Below are 23,146 nucleotides of genomic sequence, written 5' to 3'. Positions count from 1 at the left end.
ACATTGTGGCAGGGTGTTATTCATAACGTTAAAATCCGTGCTTCACACGCACGGGGAATTTTATTCCGAAGCCTAAGTAGGGATAAGTCAACGCCTAACACGCGTTGCCGGTTAGTCTTTTGCCGTGAAAAGGACAAAAGCCCACATATTCGACATTGTGGCAGGCCGTTATTAATAACGCCGAAATCCGCGCCTCACACGCGCGGGGAATTTTATTCCGAACCCTAAGTAGGAATAAGTCAACGCCTAACTCGTGTTGCCGGTTTAGTCTTTCACCGATTGAAAAAGACACCAGAATTCCAATCTGGGGACTTTTATCCCAAAGCCTAAGTAGGGATATGTCAGCGTCTAACACACGTTGTCGGGTAGCCTATTCCCGTAATAATGGCGAAGTCTACGTATTCAATATCGTAGCATCAAGTCTAAAGGAGTTCATTCCTTTAGCACAACGTCATTAAGACAATCCGCATGTAAGCCCGATTCAAACGGTAATCGGTAAAAGCATGACAAATCCGTTGAGGGCTGAGGATTTGCCAAAAATCCTAAGTCAACGTCTGATACACGTTGCTGTTTAGTCTTTTCACAGAAGAAAGACGAAGTCTACGTATTCAATATCGTAGCACTAAAAGAGTTAACTCTTTTAGCATAACGTTACATGTGGAACGGACTTAAACAATCCGCATGCTAGCCCGACTCAAACGGTAGTCGGTAAAGGCGCATCAAACCCGTTGATGGCTGAGGATTTGCCAAAAATCCTATAAAAATGCGAGTCATTGACGCATCAACTTTGTGAGTTGGTCTCGTGACTCGAGCATCCAACGACCTTGGGATAACAGGATAAGATCCACACGTGTAGATGAATCAGCTTTAATAGTTGGTCCTGCAGCCCAACATTCGGGACCGTCACACTCCAATGCCTTAAGAGCTTAAACTGTGTAGACTCCAACAAATGTACGAGTATAAACTGTGTTAACGCCGGTCAACGCGTTACAGTAAAGATCAATGCCGGTCAACGCATCAGCAATTTCGCCAAAATAAGGCAAAAGAGGACTCCAAGGATTTCAGTTACAATCAGATATGAATTCCCGACGGAGAGGATTAGTTCAAAGTCAACTCAATGGCACAAGCTTAGTTCAGAAACTTATACACCAATCTCAGTTCAAGATTTCGACAACGATCAGACAATAAACGCAGCGCCGGAAGAACTTCATCTATTCGATGGAACAATGAATAGATTGAAGGCTGAAGAAGTTAAGAATTGAGGTAGTTAAAGGTCGCTCTACGAAATAGAGGAGATGGCCTATCTTATCCAAAGCATTCCAGACTCCTCTATAAAAGAAAGAGTCTGAAATACTTTGGAGGGGGTATCTGTAGGCGTCTAAAAATGCCTATAGGTATCCACACACAGCTCGAGACAGAGAGAAGACGACGGACATTGTTATCCGAGTCTAAGAGGATTATCTGACGCCGACAAGCGCCTGAAGCAAAACGGAGAATCAAGTGACCTACACGCACGCGTTAATCAACGCAAAGCGTACAAACGCACCCAACAGTCAGTTAACACGCACGCATCATTCAGCTCGTGCATGTCAATCAGTGCGCGCGTCAGTCAGTTCACGATGGCGTTAATCAACGTACATTAATCAACTCGCATGGAGCATACAAGTCAACATGACGGATGAGTAAACAAAACGGGAGAAACTACAAGTCCCGGAAGATCGGAAAAGTTGTAAAAACACAAGAAATCAGCGAAACTCAGCGCGCCGTGCGAGACGGACCAAACCGACCCGCGCCCGCGCGGGTCGGCCAAGTCCGACCCGCGCTCGCGCGGGTCGGATCGCGCCGACCCGCGCAAGCACGGGTCAGACTTGTCCTGCGCGCGCTGTTTTGACCCGGTTCGGTTTTTGATGGTTTTTCTCGAGATTTGTTGGTTCCTGAGCATCCAAACTGACTTGATATCATCTACAAACGTGGTTAGGCTGTTATTGACTTAAGATAAGGCCAAATCACTTGTTCTCATCCAAATAACCGCTCCCGAAGCCCTATAAATACAAGCATAGGGCCTCCTTTCAGAAGGGGCGATTGATTATCAAGACGAGGAGGTGCTGCCGGATTGTGGAGTCAAAGGAGCACGAATTTCAGCGAGGGTTGACAGATCTTGGCGAGTTCTTCGGCATAAAGAAGGAGAGTTCGAGAGATCCGACGCCCGTTCCCGTCCCTTGAGATTAGGCTTGGTCTTAATCTCGAGAAGAGCCCTGATTTCGCTTGGTCGATCTCAGCGCTTCCAATCAAATACTTCCTCGGCGAAGGCGAAGCTCTGCCGAATTTTCCATCAACCGGATCCAGATCTAAGGCGGTCCACGGATAAACCCCGGCACAGGCAAAGAACCCACGCAAGCAGAAGACCGATAAACGATCTCTGCGTTTGTTTTGACGAGAGTTGTAAACTTTTATTTTCATTGTGTAAAAGTCTTATAAAAAGACAATCTTTTTGTTTTCATTGTAACGACTAAAGTTGTAATGAATACCGCAATGAATACATCAATTTTCGACGCAAACACACGTAAAATCTTGTGTGTTTGTGGTTGTTTTCTTTCTCTCTTATCTCTATTTCCAAATAGCATCAGGGGTTTGATCTCAAAAAACCCAACAATTAGAAATTTATTTTTAAAACTGATAAGAGGTAAAATAAAAAGGCTTGTTTCCACCTTGATACCCCAAGTTTACATTTTTTTTTCACTTCGATACCATAGAATACTTTTTTAACACTTTGATACCCTAAAATTTTAATCGCATTTTGCTTTGATAACCCATTTGGATTTTATTAGATGTTCTGTTAATTTTACATCACGTGGTACCCCTCCGTTCCTACTATTAACATTTTATTATTTGGATCCAACACAAGTAGGTAAAATGAGCCTAAATATAATAATATAAATTTGACATAAAACCTAAGAAAAGATGGACAGAGTAGTCACGCTTTACCCTATGAACTATCACTGTCCTCTCATCAAAACCTTTGAAAACATCCAAGAAAGTAATAAATGAAAAGTGGTTCCTAGATACTGAATTTTATGGTTCAAGGTAGGGGTGAGCCCGGTTCGGTTCAAACCGAAAAAACCGACCGAACCGACCCGAACCGATCCAAAAAAAGCGGTTTTATGAGTAAGGCGGGTTGGGGGGGGGGGGCAATTTTTCAAACCGACCCGACCCGAACCAACCGAATATATTCCCTTGCCTCAAACCCTACCCGTTTACCCGTTTACCCAAAGACAAAGCAAGTTCGTTACTAAAAAATTACAACGTCAGAGTTTAGTATTTAATCCAAAAGGACAAGTTACTTCACTTAAAAACAGTATACATACATGAGCAAGAATAATAAATTGAAGTGAAGTTAAAAAATAAATACATGCTGGCATAGGGTAATAAGAATATATAAAAGATAAATTGAAGTGAAGTTATACTTGATGAAGTTAGAACCGAACAAACCGAACCGAACCGAACCGAACCGATTTGCAATGGTTCGGTTCGGTTTTGAATTGTAGATGGTTCGGTTCGGTTGTTCAAATTTTGGTAAAAACCGACCCGAACCGAACCGTGTTCACCCCTAGTTCAAGGGGTAAATCATGAAAAATTTAATAGTTTAGAAGGCAATGCGGGAGAAAAACTAATTTAAGGGCCAAGCAAGAGGCAAATTCAGTAGTTTGGAGGACACGTAGGAACTAAAAGCAGTATAGAGATAACATGGTTTATATCTCAAGGACTTGTATGAATGCAAGAGCAATATTTTATTCTATTTTGTTTTATTTTTTATTTTTATTTATTTGACTTTATTGTTGTTTTATTTCAGGTGGGTGAAGTTGTGTGTTTATTGCCTATTGCTCATTATATATAACTACATGCAGGTTGCATCGATCACTATTCCATGTTGGCTGTTGCAAGCTAGCGCAAACTGGAACTCAAACTGACCCCACAGCCACAGGTGACTTTATCAAACCACCACTTGCTTCACGCGATTTTCGTTCATACGTCCAGCTAGCGCGAACGCGTGCTCTCTGTTTGATAAAATGCCCAACTGATAAGTTCATTCCGTTATCTCAATACGGGTCATTTTTAGCAAGTCTTATGTATCTCTTTTCTTCAATGTTAAGATTTTGATGTTTCAATAGATCTTATTTCTCAATGTCTTGTCAGATCAATTTCGTTTCATATAAACATGCAATGCCCTTTTTTTCCTCGCAAAGGTCGATCTGTGGGAGTGTCAATGAGATGTTCTTGCTTATTGACATAGCCCACGAGCAGAGTTATGAATGAAAAAAATTATTCTTGAACGAGGAAGGATCCGTTTGTCATTAATTGTTGATGTGATGTAGAACACACGGCGAACACACGGCAGACACGTTTATGTCAAAGTGGGACAGTCGTAAGCCCAAATGCGGGTCTGGTCGAAGAAAATAACTTGTTTCGAAGAAACGACCATAATTTTCAAACCGTACGTCGGATTTGGATAAATTATATATGAAAATCGATTATCTCGACGAGACGGAGCCATCCAAACCGACCCCTAAGGTTCGTCGTTTATTCATCTAACTATTCATCCCTTATCCAACTGTTTATATTTTTCAAGATGGCTAGGTTCGTCGTTGACAGCATCCATTTGCTCTTTGGACTTTGTGGCTCTAGGTTCGAAAATAAGGAGCGTGTCTTGTATTTGTCAATTAAACTTTCTATGTCATCCTACTGAACTAAGGTGAGGACATGCTTCGCAGGTTAGGAATGCTGAAGGAAGGATGGTATTTAAATTTAGTGGGGGTATTTAGGAAAGGGGGTGGAAACAATGAAGGTTATTGCATGAAGTTTAAATTGACCATCTTCTAATCTACGCTCATGATTTCCAATTTTCTATGCTCTAGAACATTCATGGGTTACTAGCAATAGGTCTACGTCCATGGAAAGTAGACATGTAGGGGTGGAAGTTGATCGAGTAATGATCAAATAGTTCTCCGTTTATTCATCTAACTATTCATCCAGTTTCAATTTGAAAGATCATTCAAGAGAAAATTTAAAAAATAGACGTTAGTATTCATATACTAAAAGGATAAAAAAGAGGGGGGCGTCCATATATTTAGTTTGTTTGCTTTTCATTCGCTTATCAAATATTTGTTTAATGTTTATTCCTTTATCATGTATGAAGTCCCACATCGATGTTTTAAACCAATGCACATCATCACTTTAAAGGAATAATTTTCAGTTATGATTTAAATGGTATTAGATCAGAATTCTAATCACACAAAAGTAACTCTGTAACCAAATAAAAATATCTTCTTATTCAAGTATTCGATAAAATTTGAAGAACAAAATTTGAGTTTGGATTCGGATTCAAATTTGTTTTGCGGATACAAACATGGACACCTCAATGTTTGACTCAATTGATTGGTTTCTAGCACCATGTGGTCTTCATATAACAGTGAAGTTTAAATCTCAACAAAGCAATTGAATGAGTAGTAGTTAGAGATGAGAATTACAATTTGAAAGAACTAATAAGATCTGAGGGACTTAATAGCAAGTTCAATGATTTGAGGGATTAATTCAAATTAGTGAAGATCTAAGAAACCACTATCGAAGAACTTTTTATTTATTTGTAGTTCTGTAACTTTTGTTTGGAAGCTTCATTCTAATCTTTTTTCTAATCGATCATAGTACTCATGGACAACGAACCATGTATAAGTCTATGTGATTAGTAGGTATCAATATTTATGTGATCCATTTTAATTATTCATGTTTAAGGTTTGCATCAGATCGGCCTGCATCAGTTTGTCGAAGGACGTCAATATATCAGTGGGTTACTTGCAAGTTTTTGTTTCGGCATTTGTACTCTGACACATACAGGTAAATCTTTTTGAGGCTCAACATCAACATGCAATAATGGTACAAGAGGAGCTGCAAAAATTCAGTGGAGGGTGATGGGGCTCGGAAGGAAGATAGAAAGAAAGAAAGACGGAGAAGGTATTTGTTCCTAAGTAATTGGTTTCGGTTTTCCCCTGACTAATGACCAGGCCATGGTGAAGGTATTATTAGCCCGTGCTAATTATTTAGGGACCAAAAAGTCAGAATTCATTTTAACCTCCTCTGGAAGTTACCTTGTTTACTTCTTAACTATCATCTGATCATATCTAGCAGGAGTGACTGAACATGCCCATGTTCATGGGACCTTTTCTGAGCAGCATATTGCCCACCATTGGTGAAACCAAGTGAGTCTTGACTAACTATCGGTTTTAAAGTTTCCTTCGTAATCTTGCAAATGCCTAACAAACAATTTACTTCTATTCTACACCTAACTTCTTTAGTCAATAATATGTCATACAGATTACCTGTTTAATGGATTTATTTGGTCTGTTTGGTTCAGATATATTTGATTCCCCTTTTCTTCTCACACATCAGATAAGTTACAATTGATTCATCAGCATAATATGCAAATATAGTCCCATATTTTGCATCTTGGCATGTGCAGCTAAAAACAAAATATGGCTGTTAAAATACATTTCTAACTCAATCATGCGCGTTTCATAGATACTGAGGCTCCATAACTGGATACAACCCTGTTGGAGACCTAAAGCCTTTGGAGACCTAAAGCCTTTGGAGAATGACTTGAAGCCCATACTGGGGGCGGGTAGTGAGCTCTTTGATGGGGGCATGGACATAGCCTGGTGAAAGAGTGAAGGTGTAATTCTGCAGTATCATTGATAATGCAATTTTGGTCTCCATCATTGCAAGGCCTTGGCCTACGCAGAAGCGAGGGCCTGTGCCAAAAGGAAGGAAACACATTCTGTTGTTGGTTGCTCCTGCCACTCCATCAGCAAACCTCTCTGGGTTGAAGAGGTGAGCATCTTCTCCCCATAGTTGAGGATCATGCTGAATAATCAAGGTTGACATAGCCAACTTTAAGCCTGCTGGAAGAACCAGCTTTCCTAACCTCACCTCCTTCGCTACCGTTCTAGCGAGCAAGACCACTGGTGGATACAATCTTAAGGATTCATTAAGGATCATCGTCATCTGCAATCGAAAATATAATCGAGAAACGCCTTGTATACATTCAGAAGTTTACAGCTTACAATAAGAAGTTAGGAACCAGTTATATATGGCCACTTTGAAGTATAAAATTTATAGTTTAGAATAGTGGCGGTGAACTGAACATGAGTGTTAAATTAAGTAGTAAGGTTTAGTATTGGGTATTGGGTTAATGGAACGTTACCCATTAACCTTAACCCTATTGTATGGCTATATATATATCTCTTATGATCTCAATAAACTATGGATTAGGGTTTTACCTATTCTGCCCAACTGATAAGTTCATTCCGTTATCTCAATACGGGTCATTTTTAGCAAGTCTTATGTATCTCTTTTCTTCAATGTTAAGATTTTGATGTTTCAATAGATCTTATTTCTCAATGTCTTGTCAGATCAATTTCGTTTCATATAAACATGCAATGCCCTTTTTTTCCTCGCAAAGGTCGATCTGTGGGAGTGTCAATGAGATGTTCTTGCTTATTGACATAGCCCACGAGCAGAGTTATGAATGAAAAAAATTATTCTTGAACGAGGAAGGATCCGTTTGTCATTAATTGTTGATGTGATGTAGAACACACGGCGAACACACGGCAGACACGTTTATGTCAAAGTGGGACAGTCGTAAGCCCAAATGCGGGTCTGGTCGAAGAAAATAACTTGTTTCGAAGAAACGACCATAATTTTCAAACCGTACGTCGGATTTGGATAAATTATATATGAAAATCGATTATCTCGACGAGACGGAGCCATCCAAACCGACCCCTAAGGTTCGTCGTTTATTCATCTAACTATTCATCCCTTATCCAACTGTTTATATTTTTCAAGATGGCTAGGTTCGTCGTTGACAGCATCCATTTGCTCTTTGGACTTTGTGGCTCTAGGTTCGAAAATAAGGAGCGTGTCTTGTATTTGTCAATTAAACTTTCTATGTCATCCTACTGAACTAAGGTGAGGACATGCTTCGCAGGTTAGGAATGCTGAAGGAAGGATGGTATTTAAATTTAGTGGGGGTATTTAGGAAAGGGGGTGGAAACAATGAAGGTTATTGCATGAAGTTTAAATTGACCATCTTCTAATCTACGCTCATGATTTCCAATTTTCTATGCTCTAGAACATTCATGGGTTACTAGCAATAGGTCTACGTCCATGGAAAGTAGACATGTAGGGGTGGAAGTTGATCGAGTAATGATCAAATAGTTCTCCGTTTATTCATCTAACTATTCATCCAGTTTCAATTTGAAAGATCATTCAAGAGAAAATTTAAAAAATAGACGTTAGTATTCATATACTAAAAGGATAAAAAAGAGGGGGGCGTCCATATATTTAGTTTGTTTGCTTTTCATTCGCTTATCAAATATTTGTTTAATGTTTATTCCTTTATCATGTATGAAGTCCCACATCGATGTTTTAAACCAATGCACATCATCACTTTAAAGGAATAATTTTCAGTTATGATTTAAATGGTATTAGATCAGAATTCTAATCACACAAAAGTAACTCTGTAACCAAATAAAAATATCTTCTTATTCAAGTATTCGATAAAATTTGAAGAACAAAATTTGAGTTTGGATTCGGATTCAAATTTGTTTTGCGGATACAAACATGGACACCTCAATGTTTGACTCAATTGATTGGTTTCTAGCACCATGTGGTCTTCATATAACAGTGAAGTTTAAATCTCAACAAAGCAATTGAATGAGTAGTAGTTAGAGATGAGAATTACAATTTGAAAGAACTAATAAGATCTGAGGGACTTAATAGCAAGTTCAATGATTTGAGGGATTAATTCAAATTAGTGAAGATCTAAGAAACCACTATCGAAGAACTTTTTATTTATTTGTAGTTCTGTAACTTTTGTTTGGAAGCTTCATTCTAATCTTTTTTCTAATCGATCATAGTACTCATGGACAACGAACCATGTATAAGTCTATGTGATTAGTAGGTATCAATATTTATGTGATCCATTTTAATTATTCATGTTTAAGGTTTGCATCAGATCGGCCTGCATCAGTTTGTCGAAGGACGTCAATATATCAGTGGGTTACTTGCAAGTTTTTGTTTCGGCATTTGTACTCTGACACATACAGGTAAATCTTTTTGAGGCTCAACATCAACATGCAATAATGGTACAAGAGGAGCTGCAAAAATTCAGTGGAGGGTGATGGGGCTCGGAAGGAAGATAGAAAGAAAGAAAGACGGAGAAGGTATTTGTTCCTAAGTAATTGGTTTCGGTTTTCCCCTGACTAATGACCAGGCCATGGTGAAGGTATTATTAGCCCGTGCTAATTATTTAGGGACCAAAAAGTCAGAATTCATTTTAACCTCCTCTGGAAGTTACCTTGTTTACTTCTTAACTATCATCTGATCATATCTAGCAGGAGTGACTGAACATGCCCATGTTCATGGGACCTTTTCTGAGCAGCATATTGCCCACCATTGGTGAAACCAAGTGAGTCTTGACTAACTATCGGTTTTAAAGTTTCCTTCGTAATCTTGCAAATGCCTAACAAACAATTTACTTCTATTCTACACCTAACTTCTTTAGTCAATAATATGTCATACAGATTACCTGTTTAATGGATTTATTTGGTCTGTTTGGTTCAGATATATTTGATTCCCCTTTTCTTCTCACACATCAGATAAGTTACAATTGATTCATCAGCATAATATGCAAATATAGTCCCATATTTTGCATCTTGGCATGTGCAGCTAAAAACAAAATATGGCTGTTAAAATACATTTCTAACTCAATCATGCGCGTTTCATAGATACTGAGGCTCCATAACTGGATACAACCCTGTTGGAGACCTAAAGCCTTTGGAGACCTAAAGCCTTTGGAGAATGACTTGAAGCCCATACTGGGGGCGGGTAGTGAGCTCTTTGATGGGGGCATGGACATAGCCTGGTGAAAGAGTGAAGGTGTAATTCTGCAGTATCATTGATAATGCAATTTTGGTCTCCATCATTGCAAGGCCTTGGCCTACGCAGAAGCGAGGGCCTGTGCCAAAAGGAAGGAAACACATTCTGTTGTTGGTTGCTCCTGCCACTCCATCAGCAAACCTCTCTGGGTTGAAGAGGTGAGCATCTTCTCCCCATAGTTGAGGATCATGCTGAATAATCAAGGTTGACATAGCCAACTTTAAGCCTGCTGGAAGAACCAGCTTTCCTAACCTCACCTCCTTCGCTACCGTTCTAGCGAGCAAGACCACTGGTGGATACAATCTTAAGGATTCATTAAGGATCATCGTCATCTGCAATCGAAAATATAATCGAGAAACGCCTTGTATACATTCAGAAGTTTACAGCTTACAATAAGAAGTTAGGAACCAGTTATATATGGCCACTTTGAAGTATAAAATTTATAGTTTAGAATAGTGGCGGTGAACTGAACATGAGTGTTAAATTAAGTAGTAAGGTTTAGTATTGGGTATTGGGTTAATGGAACGTTACCCATTAACCTTAACCCTATTGTATGGCTATATATATATCTCTTATGATCTCAATAAACTATGGATTAGGGTTTTACCTATTCTCTACAATGAGAATAGGATTCATGCAGCCGACCCCAAAAGTTTAGGAGGAAGGCTTTTGGTTTACTTACCGTCTTTAGTCTCGTAATGTTGGTGTCATCACAAGTAGGTGGCCTTCCTCCAAACAATTCAGTTGCCTCCTTCCTAGCCTTTTCTTGCCAATCTGTGTTAATGGCTAGGAGGAGAGAAGTCCATGTTAGAAGGCCAGTCGTGGTTTCGTGCCCCGCAAAGTAGAATGTTTTGCATTCGTCGATGATGTCTTCCAGAGTGATCCTTTCATCCCTTTCCTTCTCATAATTTGCTTTGACGAGTAAACCAAGTAAATCACTTCCATAACCATCAGGGCATCCAATTTGTTTACTCTCTCTCCTCTTCATAATTAGTTTTATGATGGTATCACGTATTTCCTTCTCAATTTTATCTGCTTCTTTGTCATCATTATTCCTGAATAATTTTCTTCAAAATGAGAAAAAATTCTCTTCATCATTAAACAACACGAATAAAATGTGTAATCACCTCATAAATGGGAAGCGTACAGTCTCAGCATTACGAGAAGTAATTCTGACTAGATCCCCTAATTTTGTGAAGATATCCTTTCCTTGCACATAACTGCTACCGAAGGCTGTCCTTGAAATGACATCAGATGACAAAACACGAAACTCTTGGAATAAATCCACCTCCTTGTTTTCGTACTCTACCCATTTTTTCAGCAGGTCTTCCACACTGATCACTACTGCTGGAATCATGACCTGAAAAGAGTGCCATTTTCTTCTTACTATTGCCACATCGAAATTAAAATCCCATGCCGTACAAATTAATTTCATTATACAGTGTTGTACCACCTAAATTGGAATCTTCCTGGTTGGTCTAATTGCAGATAAAGTTTTCCATTTACTAGTACAGTTGCTGATATTTTTATTTCAAACTATCTATCACTCCTGACCTGAGATATAATTTCAGGCTTCTTTTCACCCTAACATCATTTTAATTTCATGATTCAAAACCATGGACAGACATAATAAGGAGAAAATCAAGGAAATGAGGAAGAAGAGGAACGAGAAAAACATGTAAAATTTATTAAAAGTCTGTATGATTTCATAAATTTTAAATTGATGTATTATTGACAATTTCTTAAACATTTGAAAGAAAAAAAAAGAAATGTATTTTGGGCACGAGCTATTCAGCATAGTTCAAATCGATGTATAAACCTTTTTTTTTTCTCATTACTGTTTTGGTAACTTATTGGGTTCTGAGAATAAAAATCCTAGCACAAAAAATTAAGTCCAACCGCTCATGTATTTTTGTGGATCAACAGCTTCATGTGCAATGAATGCCCAATTTTTCTTTAACAAGTTATATAATTAAGCAATACTAATTGCTTATTTGTACCTTAAGATTCTCAGCATGAAAAGCATGGTTGGCCAATTTACGCTGCCGGACCCACTTCTTTCCTTCTGCTGTCACTAGCCCATCTCCCAGTAGCAAGAAACAAGATGTAGTATCACGATCTAGTGCAGAGGCCGAATACAGAGCAATGGCTCACACTACTTGTGAGATGGTGTGGCTACGAAAGTTTATGACAGAACTTGGTCTTGTTCAACCTGGACCCATGCCTATGCATTGTGACAACCAATCTGCCATTTACATTGCACAGAATCCTGTATTTCATGAGAGGACAAAACATATTGAAGTTGACTGCAATTTTGTCAGAGATGCTTGGGAGAAGAAGATAGTATCTCTCATATTCACTCCGTCCTCACAACAACTTGCTGATATTCTTACCAAGGCTACATCTTCAAAGGTGTTCTCTACTATATGTGACAAGCTGGGCATGATAGATATATATGCTCCAGCTTGAGGGGGAGTGTTAAATTAAGTAGTAAGGTTTAGTATTGGGTATTGGGTTAATGGAACGTTACCCATTAACCTTAACCCTATTGTATGGCTATATATATATCTCTTATGATCTCAATAAACTATGGATTAGGGTTTTACCTATTCTCTACAATGAGAATAGGATTCATGCAGCCGACCCCAAAAGTTTAGGAGGAAGGCTTTTGGTTTACTTACCGTCTTTAGTCTCGTAATGTTGGTGTCATCACAAGTAGGTGGCCTTCCTCCAAACAATTCAGTTGCCTCCTTCCTAGCCTTTTCTTGCCAATCTGTGTTAATGGCTAGGAGGAGAGAAGTCCATGTTAGAAGGCCAGTCGTGGTTTCGTGCCCCGCAAAGTAGAATGTTTTGCATTCGTCGATGATGTCTTCCAGAGTGATCCTTTCATCCCTTTCCTTCTCATAATTTGCTTTGACGAGTAAACCAAGTAAATCACTTCCATAACCATCAGGGCATCCAATTTGTTTACTCTCTCTCCTCTTCATAATTAGTTTTATGATGGTATCACGTATTTCCTTCTCAATTTTATCTGCTTCTTTGTCATCATTATTCCTGAATAATTTTCTTCAAAATGAGAAAAAATTCTCTTCATCATTAAACAACACGAATAAAATGTGTAATCACCTCATAAATGGGAAGCGTACAGTCTCAGCATTACGAGAAGTAATTCTGACTAGATCCCCTAATTTTGTGAAGATATCCTTTCCTTGCACATAACTGCTACCGAAGGCTGTCCTTGAAATGACATCAGATGACAAAACACGAAACTCTTGGAATAAATCCACCTCCTTGTTTTCGTACTCTACCCATTTTTTCAGCAGGTCTTCCACACTGATCACTACTGCTGGAATCATGACCTGAAAAGAGTGCCATTTTCTTCTTACTATTGCCACATCGAAATTAAAATCCCATGCCGTACAAATTAATTTCATTATACAGTGTTGTACCACCTAAATTGGAATCTTCCTGGTTGGTCTAATTGCAGATAAAGTTTTCCATTTACTAGTACAGTTGCTGATATTTTTATTTCAAACTATCTATCACTCCTGACCTGAGATATAATTTCAGGCTTCTTTTCACCCTAACATCATTTTAATTTCATGATTCAAAACCATGGACAGACATAATAAGGAGAAAATCAAGGAAATGAGGAAGAAGAGGAACGAGAAAAACATGTAAAATTTATTAAAAGTCTGTATGATTTCATAAATTTTAAATTGATGTATTATTGACAATTTCTTAAACATTTGAAAGAAAAAAAAAGAAATGTATTTTGGGCACGAGCTATTCAGCATAGTTCAAATCGATGTATAAACCTTTTTTTTTTCTCATTACTGTTTTGGTAACTTATTGGGTTCTGAGAATAAAAATCCTAGCACAAAAAATTAAGTCCAACCGCTCATGTATTTTTGTGGATCAACAGCTTCATGTGCAATGAATGCCCAATTTTTCTTTAACAAGTTATATAATTAAGCAATACTAATTGCTTATTTGTACCTTAAGATTCTCAGCATGAAAAGCATGGTTGGCCAATTTACGCTGCCGGACCCACTTCTTTCCTTCTGCTGTCACTAGCCCATCTCCCAGTAGCTTCTTCAAAAACCCACTTACAGGTTTTTTTATGTAAGCTCCCTCTCGGTTACATAACACCTCTTTGATCAATTCTGGCTCGGATATTACTAACTCAGGCAAGGGTCCATGCCATTTGAGGAAGTTGCGTCCTGTGATAAACAAAAGCCCCCTCAGCTTCTACTCTTGTTGTTGCAGTTTTAGGATAATAAAAGGATCAAGCAAGATGAAACTGAGAGAAATTGCTTGTGAGTTTCCATTTTACTGAACTTTATGGACTTGTTTGCCTATTTTTATACTTCCCACTAATATTGTCCAATGCTTAGGCTTCTACTTTGTATGATGCTGAAATAGTCCTAATACATCTAAACCCTTCATGAATTAAGTGGGGGTAGACTTAATATTAATTCTTCTTCTTTTTTGGGGCTTTTTGGCTCGGTTAACTTTGGCAGCTTTCTCTCAAAATCGCGATTTTGGGAGAAAGCTGCTAAAGTTCTGACACTTTGGCAGCTTTCCCCCCTTTCCCCCTTCAAAAAAACAGAACCAAACGCGCCCTCGGTGTGACAAAGGCCTCAACATGGATTCATATATTGAATAGGTTACATCACCGTGTTCTTTCACCCATGCATGCAAGTAAGGCTCGACCCTCGGTGCAATGGTGTGTGACAGCTCCATCGGCCTGCTCCTTGCTTCTTTCACCATCGCTTCGGCTTCCTTCGCGTTCCCGTGGGGGAACTTATACCGAGGCCCTCGTACTCCCTGTGCCTCCATCATCTTCTCCATCCTGACTGGACCCCACCATACTCTTCGAAGAAATCTGACGAGGCTTAAGAGTAGAAGAACGGCCACAGAGATGAAGAGGAGGTTGGTAACCATGGTGTTGATCATGTGGATGCAGCCTTTAGACAAAAGATTTCTCTCGTGGATAATTTTTTTTTTTCCTTTTTCCAGCTGGTTAACATAGACTGAGAAGGAATATGAGGTGAAGGAAGATTTATTAGAAAGATTTCGTCTCCGTGGTGTTACCATTTGTTTCCTTCCTATTGGCTTCTGCAGTCCTCATCATGGTCCCGACTTTTATTGTTAAGTATTATTAGTACATAGCGATAAGGTCCTCTCATCTACTTTTAGATAGCGAGGGCTTTTTTTTTAATGATAAACAGGCCAAGACTTGGCAAAATATGCTCTGGGTGTTTGTTTCAACTTTTTTTTTAGTGTGGATTACAAATTCTAGGATGAAAAGGTGGGGTTTTTTGAGTTTATGGATTTTATAACATTTGTTTGATTCAAAATAAATTTTGGGATATTGAATACTCAAATAATAAAAAACTAAAATATTATAGCATTTGTGAAATCCCCTCTTTGAGAGAGGATTTAGTCTAGATTTCAAAATTTAAAATTTGTAATGCTATAATTTAAGATTGAAACAAACAAAATACAAATTATAGGATTACATATCCTAAAATATTGATGAAACAAATAACATTTAGAAATCTCAACCCATGTTAAAAAACCTATGGATTTCAAATCCCATGGTGAAATCCATATCCTAAAATTATAGGATTTGAAACAAACACCCCCCTTATTTCTGGCATGCACATATCTACAAGTAAGTATGCTGTTTTTCTTATTGTTTCTTAAACTCATTCAAAAGTTCACCTAATTGTGTCATATTCCGTGTCAAAAATTGAAAATCTACAGGTTTTAGTAGCTCTGCTTTGATCGGAAGTTCTATTAATAATTCATTTTTATTAGGTTATATGAACAAGGACGTATCACCAAAGTGTCTGTATCAATAGATTTATCTGGTGATGTATGTTACAAACTTTAAAATTCAATTACTTAAGTCTGATCGTTGCATCTGAATTCTATTGGTCATAGTTTGTTTTTTATTTCTTTGACAAAGTAGCCCAAGGTTGAATCTTTCTTCCGTAATTTTGTTTAATTTGATAGTGATGATATCTATATATATTCTGTATAAGTCTTGCATTTCCTTTGCCTGTTTTCTATTTTAGAGTTGACAAAACATATAAATTTACCCGTATATTACTTTTTATTACGCAGATAAAAGGCGACTTACAACAACTTGAACGCAATTGTCTTACTTCTCAAATTTGAGAACTCCGTCACTTGATGTTACCCCATGTCTTGAAATGGACTGAAATAAGAACATATACAACACAATTACCTCAAACCCTTGAGAAAAAGACTGATTAAACTGACTAATTTGAAACATTTAGCCCTTCTTCTATTCCGATGAAAGTGAATGTTGGGGATTCAAAACAATCAAATCGAACCCTTGCCCTTTCGGATCTTGTGTTTGAGAGTAGGAAAGTAGGAAAAATCACAGCAAATAAAAGATAAAAACTTGCAGGAAAGTAAACAAGAAAGAACACACAATATTCAACGAGGTTCGGCAATTGTGCCTACGTCTTCGGGAGCCACACCACACAATTCTTTGATTAATATTGAAGAAAATTACAATGCCCAAAAATAGGATCTAATCTCTCTGAAGAATTCTCTCAAAACCCTCTTTTTCTGATGTTTAATCTTTTCTAAGGCGTTCCATATATATAGAAAACCTAAAACCAAAACAAACTAGGAATTCTAAAACCAAAAAACAAAACAGGTTAGGAATCCTAATAATATGTTACCAAAACAGATTAAGAATCATGTTACCAAAACAGATTAGGAAACCTATTATCCAACAATTTATTTGATTCCAGCTTTGAGTCTACATCTCTTAGACTAACAATCTCCCACTTGGAGATCAAAGCACAATCAAAGAGCTCACCCGAACTCTCACTTCTTTGCAAGCATCCTCCTACACAGAAAAAAATCCATTCTTCAACCATCATCAACCCGACGATCCTCCTGGTGTGGCTCCGCCTTCATCTCCTACACGTGAAGGCCAACTGAAGTTGTGCACAACTCCAGTTTGTCAATGGTCACGGGGTAAAATATCTCTGTATAGTCCACTCCTTCCCGTTGTTGGAACCCCTTCACGACTAATCTAGCCTTGTATCTCTTACTTCCATTACTCTCCTGCTTGACCCGATAGACCCATTTGTTATGCAAGGCTTTTTTTTGTGCAGGTAGCTGGACTAACTCTCATGTCTCATTAGTGTGTAGAGAATCCACCTTATCTTGCATTGCATGCTCTCCTTGCTGAGATTCACTCACTTGCATAGCCTCCTCATAGCACTCCGGTTCTCCACTATCTGTCAAAACCAAATAATCAAGTGATGAGAGAAATCTGGGATTCGCTTTGGGTACCCTGGATGACCTCCTAAGCTCCACGCTCTGGGTAGTCGTCTCTGCACCTGGAGCCTCCTCCGTTCTTCGGTCAGAATTGACTTTGTCGCCCCCATCTTGAAGTTCCTCCAATTTGATATACTCGGATTCACATGTATCCATAGTGCTGCTCCCACTGCTCCAATATCATTGGCACTGTCCCTATTCTTGTAAATCACCTCCTCATTGAATATCACATCCCTGCTTCCGATGATCTTCATGTTCTTCTCATCCCAAAGACGATACCCGAACTCTTCAATATCGTAACCAATGAATGTGCACTTCTGTGATTAACCTCTAGCTTGTCCCTGACATGGTCACTGATATGAACATATGTCACACAACTGAATACTCACAAATGTGAGAGATTGATCTTCTTGTCACTCCAAACCTCCTCTAGAGTCCCGTAATCCAAACCTCCTCTAGAATCCCGTAATCCAATAGAACTGATGGCCCATGATTAATCAAGTAGGTTACTGTATGCACTTTATCCGCCCAAAATATCTTAGGCAGACCTACATGTAATCGCATTCTCCTGGTACGCTCCGTCAATGTACTGTTCATCCTCTCTACAACGTCGTTTTGCTACGGCGTCCCTAGAGTAGTCCTCTCCAAACGAATCCTATTTAGAGCACAGAACCTCTTGAACTCCTCCAGCTCGTATTCTCCATCGTTGTCTGATCTCAAACACTTCACCTTTAGATTTGTCTCGTTCTTCACCATGGCCTTCCACTTTATGAAGATCCCGAACACCTCTGACTTGTACTTCATGAAGGATACTCACACTTTCCTCGAGTGATCGTCGATGAAGGTGACATAATATGTCGAACTGCCAAGAGAAGATACGCTGGCTGGACCCCATACGTCAGTATGAACTAACTCTAGCTTCTGAGCTTTAAGTGGCCTTTCACCCTTCTAGAAACTAACTCACTTCTGCTTCCCAAAGATGCAGTCCTCGCAAACACCGACTTCCACGAAATCGATGGCGATTAGCTTCCCCTGTGAATGTAGAATCTTCATCCCCTTCTCGCTCATGTGTCCCAATCTATTGTGCCACAGATCCGTATTCTCTTCGCTAGCTGCAATTGTGAGGGTGTCATTCGCATGTGAGGTGAGGTAGAGAGTTCCTGTTTTGTTGCATCGGGTAACAATAATAGTACCGTTTGAGATCCTCCACGAATCCTCGGTGAATGTTGAAACATAGTCTTCTGTTCCAATCTAGCCAACCGAAATAAGATTCCTCTTCAGCTTCAGTACGTGCCTCACGTTCTTCAGATTCCACTTAGAGCCCTTCAACTGTATTTGCATATCTCCTCTTCCAATAACACTACAGGGCTCATTATCCCCCAAGTATACTTTCCTAAAGTCCTCTGCTATATAGTTATGAAAAAGCTTCCTATTAGCAGTGGCGTGGAACGAGGCTCCTGAGTCGATGATCCAAGAATCAGAATTGCTCTCCATAGCGAGGATCAATGCATCCTGCACAAGGTGAACCTCCTGCTCATTCACGTCCTTCTTTTGTGCTTTACACGCTAAAGACATATGGCCCTCCTGGCCGTAGTTCTAACACTTTTCTTTGATAGGCCTAACTTTCGAGTTCCACCTCTTCTTGGTTGACTTCGATCGATTCCTGTTCTAATTACCCTTCTTCTAGTTTTTGCCTCTCTGCTCGAGATTTAGGGCTGAACCTGAACTTTCTAATTTGGACGATTTCCTTCTAACCTCCTCGGATAGAATCATGCTAACAACCTCGCTCAGCTTCAACTTGTCCTTCCCCACCGAATTGCCAATTGTCGTCACACAACCTGCCCAACTATCCGACAATTGCGATAGAATCAATAGGGCATGTACTTCGTCATCGAACATGATGTCTACGGAGATGAGTTGATCAACAATCATGTTGAACTCGCTGATGTGCATTGTGAAGGAGCTTCCTTCTACCATCTTGAGATTAAAGAGTGTCTTAACGAGATGCACTTTTTTTACGGCAGACGGTTGCTCATATATCTTCGCTAGTGCTTCCATAAGCCCCACCGTCGTCTTCTCCTTCAATATGTTATGTGCGACTGTCTTGGCGAGCGATAACTGGATTTGCTCTAGAGCCTTCCTATCCAGTATCTCCCAATCCTCGTCTGACTCTTCTTTCTTCTTTCCCTTATCCTTGCTCATCAACGGGCGATACAAATTCTTCTGGTACAGATAGTCCTCCATCTGTGACTTCCAATAGGCGAAATCTGAACGTCAAACTTCTCGATCTTAGATTTGCTTTTCTCTACCATGGCTCTCTCACAATCCTTTTAAACGAAGCTCTGATACCAGTTGTTGAGGATTCGAGACAATCAAATCGAACCCTTGCCTTCCTGGATCTTGTGTTTGAGAGTAGGAAAGTAAGAAAAATCACAGCAAATAAAAGATTAAAACTTGCAGGAAAGTAAACAAGAAAGAACACACCAGATTTAACGAGGTTCGGCAATCGTTCCTATGTTCTCGGGAGCCACACCACATAATTCTTTGATTAATATTGAAGAAGATTAGAATGCCCCAAATAGGATCTAATCTCTCTGAGATCTCTCTGAAAAATTCTCTCAAAACCCTCTTTTTCTAATGTCTAATCTCTTCTAAGACGTTTTATATATATAGAAAACCTAAAATCAAAACAGACTAGAATTCTAAAACCAAAAAAATAAAACAGATTAGGAATCCTAATAACCTGTTACCAAAATAGATTAGGAATCCTGTTACCAAAACAAATTAACAATCCTGTTACCAAAACAGATTTAGAATCCTATTACCAAAACAGATTAGGAAACCTGCTATCCAACAATGTGTTTGATTCTAGCTTTGAGTCTACATCCCTTAGACTAACAGCGAATTGTAGGACATTTGATTGAAGATCCATGTTACCTATTGACTATTATGACAAAAAATTCTAACCTCAGAAAGATTTATGTGATATCGAAAATGATATGTGTATTATGGAAACAGACTCAGTTCACTACGAGGAAGCATGATTCTACTTAGAATGGTAGACTTCTTATAAGGCTTCGTAAGGAAAACTAGACATGAGCATGATAAATACGCACTACTTGTATTTTGACATCTTAAAAATACTTTTGAATCCAGTAGATGAACTTCGTGGAGAAACCATGTAGTTGAAAGTTACAGACGTATTGTTTCTCATTGACATATTATTATAGTTTTTGCCATCTCTTGTCAAATGAAGTGGACAATATCATTTGAAATGGACAATTATCTCTTTTACCACAATCTTCAACATTTCCATCATAACCTATGGCACTTGATTTCTAAAGAATCTTCTGGGGTAACAAGGTTTTGATGAACTTAGTGTGCACGTTGGATATTAATCAATCAATAATAGACAGTTTCTGTTATAGAGTCCTATTTATGAACGTAAACATAGTGACAATTCTCTCATTCCAACTATTTCCTAATCTAAAAGTATGTTTGCAGGCAGAGGAGTATGAAGGTTTGGGTGGTAGTGTGACGCCCCTGGGTTCACACAAGGCTGCAGTCCGAGGTGAAACCAGGAATGTCAAACCTACCATGCACCACACCGTGCAATAACATGTTTCACCATCACAATTACTATCTCTCTAGAGGAATCAACAATAGGTGTAGGTACAAAGCAAGTAAAAGGTTCTACAACAAATACTTAATGAAATGATAGAACATCAAATTAACACATCTCCTCAACCAAATAAACTGGAATACATAGTCAAAGTCTGAAATGATTAATAACAATCTGGAGATCTCAACATGTCTCAAAGTACATAATATCTGATACAGGAAATAAGGCACACAGCCTTTACAACTTTAGAACATAAATCTCTTAAGTCTAAAAATGTCTCAAGTGGAGTACAAAATAAAATACATCTAATAAGAGGATAAATAGGCACTAGTAAGGGTCGCCCCTCATCCTACGATTTTCCGGGCTCCTGGCTCGTTACCTGAAAGGGGGAGGGACAACGAGCGTCAAAGCGCTAGCGAGCAACATCACAACCAACCCCAAGGGATAGGGCTTGTTGTATATGAAAATACAGTTAATACATAATAATATAAAAATCATCCAAAACATAGACTATATAAATTAAACGTCCAACCTATGGACTGAAAGTAACGAGTGTCCAACGCATGGACTAAATATAACCAATGTCCAATGCATGGACTGAATATAACTAATGTCCAACGCATGGACTGAATATAACCAATGTCCAACGCATGGACTAAATCTCACCAATGTCCAACGTATGGACTGAATATAACCAATGTCCAACGCATGGACTAAATCTCACCAATGTCCAACGTATGGACTGAATATAACCAATGCACGTCCAACGCGAGGACTGAGTGGAATGAGTGTCCAACACGAGGACTGAATGGAATGAGTGTCCAACACGAGGACTAACTGGAATGAGTGTCCAACACGAGGACTAACTGTAAAATTATACAAAGTGTAAGTGTCGAATATATATATATACACAAAAGATACACATAGTCTCATGTCGCACGTGCCTCGTTGTGCGGATCGGTACTTGTGTCAAAAGTCAACTCATGTGTACAGATAAATAATAAATCACTAAAATCTAACATCAAATAATCGAGGCAACTCCTCGAACACACAAAAGTATGCACCAAAATTAAAACATGCACAAACAGTGCGGCGATCGACCGCAGAAACCACTCCGGTCGACCGCGCATAGGGCAGAGACATTCTGCTCGACAGAACGCCCAGCGGTCGACCGTCGCGTCACACGCGGTCGACCGCGAAATGAACAGAAGCTTTTTCCAGATTTCTGTTCTGCTTCGAAATCGATCCAAACAATACACCCATGCTTCCAAACAATATATTACACATTCTAATACATATGAATCATCGTATAATAACATCTAGCATGAAAACAAAAATCATCACTAGGATTTGTGAACTTCTATACACATGATTTAAAAGTTATAAAACAGTAAACTTGTATCAAAACTCAGAGTTCAAAAACAATTTTTCAGATCCGGATCTATTACAGAAAAGAAATTCATTTGGTGAGGTTATTTTCAAACTGAAATATTGGATTTTCGCATCATATGCTACAAGAACTATACTTATATGTAAACTAGCATTTTAGGCTCAACAAATCTCAATAAAATCATTAGAAAACCCATAAAAACGTGGGTGAAGGGCTGGGTGAGATGTCACTCGCCTGAGGGGGTTGATGAACACCCAAAAACGAGTGAGAACGGTCCTCCTTCAATCTGAGCAGCGAAACTCCACCAAAAATCCTTCGAAACGCCCCAAAAACGCCAAAATCCGAGCTAGGGTTTTGAGAGGAGAGAGAGAAGGGGGCTGGGGCTATTAGGGTTCAATAGAGGGTTCTGAGAGCTTCAAAACGAGTATATATACTTAGGGTAGAAACCGGGTTTGGTATAAACAAAACCTGCCCGAAACAGAACTGGCAGAACTAGGTTCGCTGCGCGGTCGACCGCAGCGACCACGGCGGTCGACTGCGCAGGTTCCTGAGTCATTCTCAGACTGGGGTTCGGTAAAAAGGTCATAACTTTCTCATCTGATCTCGGAATGAGGTGATCTAAGATTCGTTGGAAAGCCCTTGAAGAGACCTACAACTTTGATCTTATACACTTTTCCAGATTCTAAATAAATCAGTGTACATGAATCAGTATGAAAAATATAGAAACTCTCAACTGGTCAAAATTCTCAGATTCTCACTATTTGCCTTTGTGCATGTTTGGTGTATTTACACTCGTATATTCACAATTATGCATT

The 23,146-nt window shown here is 39.0% G+C and overlaps 1 protein-coding gene and 2 long non-coding RNA genes across 8 annotated transcripts; 2 read left to right on the top strand and 1 right to left on the bottom strand.

The window, feature by feature from the left end:
* LOC109851382 lies at positions 3,629 to 6,658 on the top strand. Of its 4 annotated transcripts, none has more exons than XR_002249794.1 (5): positions 3,629 to 3,766; positions 3,851 to 3,982; positions 4,374 to 4,569; positions 5,788 to 6,251; positions 6,571 to 6,658. It is a non-coding gene; the product is annotated as an uncharacterized LOC109851382 (long non-coding RNA). The 4 variants fall into 4 exon arrangements; XR_002249793.1 differs by having other exon boundaries at positions 3,851 to 4,569; positions 5,788 to 6,068; positions 6,181 to 6,251; XR_002249792.1 differs by having other exon boundaries at positions 3,906 to 4,569.
* LOC109851383 lies at positions 7,355 to 9,924 on the top strand. The gene is made up of 3 exons (XR_002249795.1): positions 7,355 to 9,334; positions 9,447 to 9,517; positions 9,837 to 9,924. It is a non-coding gene; the product is annotated as an uncharacterized LOC109851383 (long non-coding RNA).
* LOC109851381 (cytochrome P450 CYP749A22-like) lies at positions 9,709 to 15,164 on the bottom strand. 3 transcript variants are annotated; one of them, XM_020421466.1, is made up of 6 exons: positions 14,667 to 15,150; positions 14,070 to 14,210; positions 11,988 to 12,070; positions 11,115 to 11,347; positions 10,670 to 11,042; positions 9,709 to 10,319 (listed from the first exon to the last, which is right to left on the bottom strand). In XM_020421466.1, exons 1-6 carry the CDS (start codon positions 15,085 to 15,087, stop codon positions 9,894 to 9,896), a joined length of 1,677 nt encoding a protein of 558 aa, XP_020277055.1. In that variant the 5' UTR covers positions 15,088 to 15,150; the 3' UTR covers positions 9,709 to 9,893. The 3 variants fall into 3 exon arrangements, with proteins under 3 accessions (XP_020277055.1, XP_020277056.1, XP_020277057.1); XM_020421468.1 differs by lacking the exon at positions 9,709 to 10,319 and adding an exon at positions 10,326 to 10,464 and having other exon boundaries at positions 10,612 to 11,042; positions 14,667 to 15,164; XM_020421467.1 differs by lacking the exons at positions 10,670 to 11,042; positions 11,115 to 11,347; positions 11,988 to 12,070 and adding exons at positions 12,669 to 13,041; positions 13,114 to 13,346 and having other exon boundaries at positions 13,987 to 14,210; positions 14,667 to 15,157.

Source organism: Asparagus officinalis, chromosome 8, assembly GCF_001876935.1.
Source record: "Asparagus officinalis chromosome 8, Aspof.V1, whole genome shotgun sequence".
NCBI lineage: Eukaryota > Viridiplantae > Streptophyta > Magnoliopsida > Asparagales > Asparagaceae > Asparagus > Asparagus officinalis.
This window is presented reverse-complemented; position numbering and strand designations above follow the sequence as displayed.